The 7,895-nt window shown below is 46.3% G+C and overlaps 1 protein-coding gene across 1 annotated transcript in view; it reads left to right on the top strand.

Annotated features, from left to right (window-relative positions):
* The window catches only part of ccser2a (coiled-coil serine-rich protein 2a), a 72,303-nt gene extending 64,771 nt beyond the window's left edge, over nucleotides 1-7,532 (top strand). Inside the window, exon 11 of the mRNA XM_080848655.1 lies at nucleotides 1,808-7,532. Within this exon, the coding sequence (XP_080704781.1) occupies nucleotides 1,808-2,755 (948 nt within the window). The 3' untranslated portion in view covers nucleotides 2,756-7,532. The remainder of the gene's footprint in view (nucleotides 1-1,807) is intronic.
* The last annotated feature ends 363 nt before the right edge of the window (nucleotides 7,533-7,895 follow it).

Here is a 7,895-nt window from a genome sequence, read left to right as displayed (position 1 = left end):
CTGTCCCCTGGACGCCCTTGTGCTGGAGGCAGAGGGGGGCCTGGCGGTTAGCCTTGTGACGGGAGCGCGTTGTCCGCTCCTCGGGGCTGCCCTGATCCCCCGGTGCCCGGGAGGACTGTGAATAACTGATGGCGTCTCCGCAGAGGCCTCCGGGGGTCGGCCCCTGGTGCACCCTGTCCCTGCCCTTCGTGGCTCCTCAGAGCCTCGGGCTGGCCCCATGGGGGACTGGAGGGCACCCTCACACCAGCACTCCTCAATCCACTGAACACACACACACACACACACACACAAACGTACACACACACATACACACACACACACACACATACACACACACACACACACACACACAAACACACACACACACACACACACACACACACACACACACACACACTTACACACACTCACAGCCACACACACACACACACACACACACACACATACACATACACTTACATATAGTCCCCAGTCCCAGAGCACATTCCTCACCCCGACTGTTACTGTCCTATCATCCTTCCCCCCCAGCCAATCCTCAGAGGACAAACGACTTTTCCTTATCCCCTCTCTCCACGACTCGTCAGATGAGGATGAAAAAATTAAACTGACACAGAGCAGTGCAGTGACTAAGGCAGAGCCATAAGAAAACATCAACAGACTAGAAAGAAACAACAGAGAGTATGGCTCAGAGGAGATTTTACTCCCCCGTGATCTGCCAGGCCGGAGTACCAGTAATGATCTTTAGGGGGTGCTGTGGTTCAGTGGTTTAGTGGCTCTCGCCATAAGACAGCACCAAGCTCGTTTCAATCTCCATCTTCTTGCTATATGGCTTCTACAGCTAACCAAAAGCTTGTTACACTGTTCTTGAAGAAAACACTGATAACAGTGTTCTTCGTGTTTTAGATATTTTTAAATATTAGACTGAAAGTGATTCTTGAATGTTTTTGAAAGAAATGTTCAGCAGACTTACAGACAATAAATAGCCTTACTAACAGATGGTGACAGCGAAAGTCATAGTGTTCCCAAGGTTAATCAATAATTTGAGATTTTGACCTTCGGCGTCACCTTATTATTAGTTTTGTGGTGCTACTAGCACTGTGTGTTACCATTTTAGTCATGGGAACTCATTAAGTTCAGGCTTACCCCAAAAAACTCAAAGACAGCCTACGTAGTACTTCCCCACCTCAAAGTCAGCCTCTGTAGTACTTCCCCACCTCAAAAACAGCCTCTTTAGTACTTCCCCACCTCAAAGACCAGAAACAGCCTCTATGGTACTTCCTTCCCTCAAAGACCAAAAACAGTCTCTGTAGTACTTCCTCCCCTCAAAGACAGCCTCTGTAATACTTCCCCACCTCGTCTAGTCCCTCCTCTGACATTAGAAAGCAAGAGGTGATTTGGTCCCTTGGCATTGGGCTTCTTAAAAAAGCATTCGCTCCGACAAAGAAATGGCCCTGACCTTTTCAGCATGACGAAGCACTTGTCAAGGGTGCAGAGATTGGGAAATCTAAGTCAGGTGTCGTATTCAATGGGAAGAATTTTTGCTACTTGCCCCCTCAAGGCAGGAAAACACACCACACCCCTTTTGCTGTTGCATGCAGGGTATTTTTAAAACATCTATATGTAAATAAATTGTGAAAATATTTATTTTACATATAGAATTTAATGTGTGTTTGTAGCATGCCACTCACAGAGTTGCTTGATTGTGATGAATGTTTTTGTTTGGAGGATAGCACAGTGTTGGCTTATTTATGTAAAGAAGGCTCTAGAAGATTCAATACTAATGTTTTTTCTTTGAATTTCATGACAGCCTCCAGTTCTGCAACCTTCCAGCACCTTCCCCAGCAAGCCCCACACCTCGGGAAGCCTAGCAAGAACAGCCCACACAGAGGACCGCAGTGATCCAAGGCCAGCCAGTGTGTCCCGTGGCCAGACAGCCTCCACCCTGAACGGCGCTGTCACCGCGACCCTACCAACCCTGCCTGACCAAGAGGAGCTCAGTCTGCTGCTCAGTACGCACCTCAAGATTTACGACAGCGAGGCTCCACAGACCTCCAAATCCCGGACCTTGGGCCATCCACCCAGCCTGGAGAAACAGCCAGGGGAAGGTGTTCTGTGGAGCTCCAAGTCCCTGTCCTTGGACCATCCACCCAGCCTGGAGAGACAGCCAGCGAAAGGTATTCTGTGGGGCTCCAAGTCCCTGTCCTTGGACCATCAACCCAGCCTGGAGAGACAGCCAGGGGAAGGTGCTCTGCAGGGCTCCATATCCCTGTCCCATCTTCCCCTTAGTCCCCGCGTCCTGCAGCCACCCCGCATTCACAAAAGAGTGTCCATCCCGGTCCTGATGCAAGGGGACGCCAGAGTGTCCTCTGATATGGCTAGGCCCAGCCTAAAGCCTGGGTCCACAGTGAACCCCAGGCAGATCAAGCAGCTCCCACCTCCATCCAGGGGCCTTCCCTGCTTCAACACAGGGCCCCAGGCCATGGGTCAAAGCCTGGCAGCCATGCTGCTGGGACAGCCCAAACCCACGGGGCTGAGGAGAGACCCTACTCCCATCCAGGGAGAGAAGGACACCGGGCTGATTCCCAGGACCCGGACCCTGGTCCCCATAAACCTGTTGACAAGATTCCCCAAGCCAAACAAGACTGCTTCTCAGGACCCAGAGTTTGGTCCCCGTAAATCTCTTGAGGAAATGCTGTTGCCCAAGCCAAAGATCCACTACCGACTAAGCTCACCTGAGCAGTCACACTGCAGCTAACTCCGAATGACCCGTCCATTTTCCACTCTGACTCTTGACTCTTAGGCGGACTGCTGAACAAAAAGTACACAAACAATATGTAGCATGTCCGGCTTCTTGAAACACATACAAAAAGTTACCACACACTCACACACACACACACACTCACACTCACACTCACACTCTCACTCTCACTCTCTCACACACACACACACACACACACACGCACACGTACACACACACACACACACACACACACACACACACACACACACAAACACAAACACACACACACAAACAAACAAACAACAATGCTGCAGGTGTTAGGGTAGAGACCTTCAAGCTTCCCCCTCTGCCCTTCAGTAGCTGCACCCTTTTTTCTATGCATAGATTCACAATCATTTTTACTCAGTCGGAAAAGCTGTGGTATTTTGAAGTAAGTAATCTTTCTCAGGAAATGCCATACATAAAATCAGTTCACACCGCAGGACCTTTTGTAAACATAGCAAATCTTTTGGTTGGGTTGATCCTTTGGCAATGGCCTTTTCCACTTCAGAAAGGAAGAACGTCTGCCAGAACCTTTGATACCAGTCCATTTGTTCTCTTGGCATGCAGCAAAGTGTTACATTTTTTTCAAGGCTATTTTGCCCGGCGTTGATAAAAAGTTTGCTTAGCTGATAAGAGTGTGTGTGTGGGAGGATGAAGGTCAAGAGCCCCCCCCCCCCCCCCTTTGACAATTAAAATGTGTCGTCTTTGGTGTTATACTAGCATTGCTACCCTTCCCCCCCCCTACCCTTTTACAACTCAGGTGTTTTAGATTAAAAAGGTCCTAGGTAGATTAAACAATGTGTGTAAAAGCACAGTGGCCTATTCCCTGAGTTTTTTTACATATGATTTGCTGATAATCAAATTGATAAAAACCAAATCTAGAAAAAGATAAAACTAAAAACACGGAATAGGGGGAACAAATTAAACATATTTCATGGGGCCTTCAGTTAGGCTTAACAAGTCCTGATGATATTATAGTACAGTACAAAGAAGGCTGTAATTTCATCACCAAAGATGTAATAGGCTAATATACTGTAAGAGCATTTGACCTGTAGTTGATTATTCAGGTTTCTCATTAAACTTTTTAGCGTTTTTACAGGCGGGCCTGCCCAATACTTTGGGAACCGCTGGTGTAGACTTTGACATAATAACACATTTACTCAGAATAGGTTTGATCTTATCTTACTACACACACAATAACCCTACTGCTGTCAGCATGTGTCCTTGTGTTAGTAGAGAGGCAGTGCCATTCGGGGGAAGGTTTCTCTAGTCTCCCCACGTGAACAGGGAACGAGTCAGACCCACTCCATGAACAGTACTGACAGTTTATCAGGACCGTCTATGAGGGTCATATTGAAGGAAGTGATGTATAGGGGATGGGCTGAGACACCTCCTCAGACACTTTGACAGTATTCCTCTCAACTCTTTCTCCTGCCTTTTGTCATGAGAGATCCCCAGAGATCAATCTCTTCCACTTTGCCATTCACAGGGCAGTATTGATACAAGCAGGCGTAACACACTGACACATTTGATGAGAAGCGCACCCTCTTTCCTGTATGCATCTATTTGTCTCGACCCGCAAACAGTCACCAGTCAGCATCGCCCCGGGGGAGAGGGACTTCACGTCACACGTGTGTGTTGTCATGATGTAGAGCGTCGACTCTGCGCCTCTGAAAGCTGCTTTACATTCAGAAGCACGATCAGTGTCCCTCATTTCTTTGTCTGTCTCCGTGGTGATTTAGATGATGGATGACCGTGCTGTGGGTTGGAGACAGAGGAAGTATCTCCCACTCAGCCTCTGACGCCCCCGCAACACTCGCTCCCCAACCCCCCCCCCCCACAAACCCCCTTCACTTGAGGAAGCATGATTAGAAATGAGCATCAATGAGAGGGCCCCTTGTTTCGTGATGATGAGGACATTGTTCCCGGAATGATTGGCTATCTAGGCTATGTTGAATTAATACAAGGTTTCATGTGAACCTTAGCCACAGAGACGTGTTGGGTAAAAATGAGTGACGGTTGTGGTGGTGTTTCAAGGGCCTTCACGATGTTTGCTGAAAGAGAAAAGACAGGTTACAGGCAAGTAAATACTGCACCATCAAGAGAGGAAAAAGATGATAGGTGGACAGTTTTGACTCCACTCAGTCTGCCATGAACACAGTTTTAGTTTTATGGAGGTGCTTATTTAAAAGACTAATAAAAACAATGAACCGACCATTTTTGCACCAGACGCAATCAGAGGTGCAAAAGAGCTAACCAAAGAATCACTTTTTTTTTTCTTTCATTGTAAGGCTGGTGGCTGTCAGGGGAAAATGGTCATTAGTGCACTCTCAAGAACAGCTTTTATAAAGGGCGTAATGAAACGCTCTGCGTTTATTGTCTGATTCTTGTCTCAGCCATTTTTTCTCCATCACAGCTCAGATGAATTTGTGAAATGGTTGAGGAACAGTGGAAGTGATGGGCTCTTTATGTCGCTGACTGGCACCTTTGAAAAGACTTTTCTACAGTTTCATTGTTTAAGCATGAGAGAGCTGGGAAATTAGGAGATATAGGAACAAAGAGAACAAACGTGTTCCTGTTAAGTTGCTCAGAGTTTGGAAGATAATTATAAACATGGTTCTTCTGTAGCTCGTAGATCAGTACATTAGGACTCAAATGCCATGGAAAAGTTTTCTCTCTCACCTCGGAGCAGCCGTGACCACTTTAGCCTGGCATCATTTGTGATGCTAACTACAACAGTACCATTTCCTGTTTTCAATGTGCAGTGCCATACAGAGTTAAGGTTTCCCTTTGTTTTTATTTTCTGATGCACACACACACACAGAGAGAGGAAGAGTGTGTGCATGGTAGTCCATGTGGGATGGTCAGGTGTTCCTGGGCTGACAGCCTGAGGCTTACACAGCCAGAGCCTCTCTTAGGAGAGCATCCTCCCACTAAACACACACACACAAACACACACACACACAAACACACACGCAACCTTTCAGTCTGCTGTGTTTCATGCATGAATCAGCACAAAAAAAGGCTTCAGAAATCACAAGATAGAGATTATTAACCCATCCGAAAGAGCATAGGGTGGCGAGGTTGAGTTCTAACTCATAAGCTGTCATTATTTTAACCTACAGCTTCACCATACCTATTAGTATGCAAGTTTATCACAAACATTTGAAATGGTATTGATTCACTGCCAATGACTGCATCCGACCTGCATGCATAAAATCCCATACAGGCTTGTTACTAGTGCTCTGAGGATGCCAGCCATAACCAACAGGGAATCAATCTGGCTGAGTATCTTTCCTCTCTCCCCCTCCCTCCGTCCCTCACTACGTGCCCCTCTTCCCTATCGTTCTGTGACAGACCTAGCTCTCTCTTCCTTTCTCTCCCTTGTGTGTGTGTGTGTTAGTGTGTGCGAGTGTGAGAGAAAGTGAGTGAGTGTGTGTGTGTGTGTTTGTGTGTGTGTGTGTGTGTAGGCCCGGTGCACATGGGTGTGCATTTATTTGCCAGGTCCTTCCATGTGGCCTTGCCGTCTCTTTTATGTTGTGTGTCGGCACCTAACAGAAAATCAATAGCAGCCAATGCATAGACCCCACCACCATCTGTGTGGCCAGTGGATGCCACTGATTGTGAGTGAGATTGTGTGAGTCTGTGTGTAGGTGTGTAAGAGGACGTGTCCACACAGGAGAGAAAGAAAGGGAGAGAGATCTTAATCTTTCTATTCCTTTCTGTGTCTTGAAATAAGACGTAGCTACACGTATGTGGGTTAACAGCATGGACACACAGGGCTCCACTTAGCACTGCTAGTTCCTGTGTGCGGTTGAAACCTCTGGCTGAAGGGGATAACATGGCCCTTGGACGAGCGCCTGTCAGCAGTCTGTCTGGATGATATCGCAGCACAGCATCCTGACTGGCGTCATCTCTTCTCGGCAGCCATTGTAAAGATAAGCTGTGTGAATGGCAGTGCCTCAGACACTTCATGTGTGGCCACACAGCGTGGTGATGCAGCCGTGGCGTGTTTGGGAACTGTGACCAAATCACACAAGTGTCGGTTGGCTCATGCCTATAAGAGCATGACCAGTCGTGTGTCATCCAAATGCGTTTACACAATGGACCTGTTCCAACACATGCCACTAGTACAGTCTTCTAACACTCAACACCTCACCTCGGCAGAAAAGAGATAGCAAAAAAAGAGATGGTATCCTTTAGATGCATTGGCTTGTAGCTGGTGTAAGGGTAGTTGCTCAGTGTGTTAGCGTGCATTGAGTGTATAATCCACACTAGGTTTTTGTTGTTTTGCTTTTGTCTAATCAAGCATCAGTTCTGCCTGGTCAGCTCAGCTCATTTGCCCATTGTATATATGTGCAATATTAGAAGAAGAAATGAAAATCGTACCATGGTGTAAGTTAGATCAGACAGAAACCTGTTCACAATACTGTACATCTAACAATTGTTGCTAACCTGTGCATTTGTACATGTGATTATATATTCAGTAGATGCTAATCATTTAGCGATCACAAGCACTTTAAATGACCTGCTACGACTTTGAAAACTGGAGGGACTTCAGTCCGCTCAGCCTTTCATGGTGTTCTTTTGTTTGTATTATTGGCTGATTACATTTTTTCATTTTATTATCTGATTAATTTATTGTTGCATTTTTATGTAGGTTTTTTTTTCTGTCGGTTTGTTTATTTTTTGGCTGATGTTTTCTTTAGAGGTTTTTGTAAGGCTGCAATAAACGCTATAACAGACTCGCGATCTCTTTGTGGTTTTGTTTTATTGACGCTGACATAGGGAGACGCTCGCAGTGCTCAGCTGGACTCGCTTGTTTACCTCTCTCCCACATTATCGACTGTAAAGCCCTGCTCTAAATTCACCACAACTTAGAAGTAACGGTTCTTCTCATAAACTCCACCTTGGAAAACACAGAACGTGGTACAATAAAACGAATTAAACCTTTTTAGGTAGTTGCACATGTATACCTTTGGACCGAAGTGGATCACATATAATGTTTATTGGCATAGCAATGGAGGTAGTAATTTGCCTTGCTTACTGAACTATCCCTAACATGATGTGTGCTACAGAGACAGACGATGATTGTTGATTGTTGGATTGATCT

This window comes from Sprattus sprattus (assembly GCF_963457725.1).
Source record: "Sprattus sprattus genome assembly, chromosome: 12".
NCBI classification, from domain to species: Eukaryota; Metazoa; Chordata; class Actinopteri; order Clupeiformes; family Clupeidae; genus Sprattus; species Sprattus sprattus.
The sequence above is the reverse complement of the archived record's forward strand: the minus strand, read 5'-3'. Positions and strand labels throughout refer to the sequence as shown.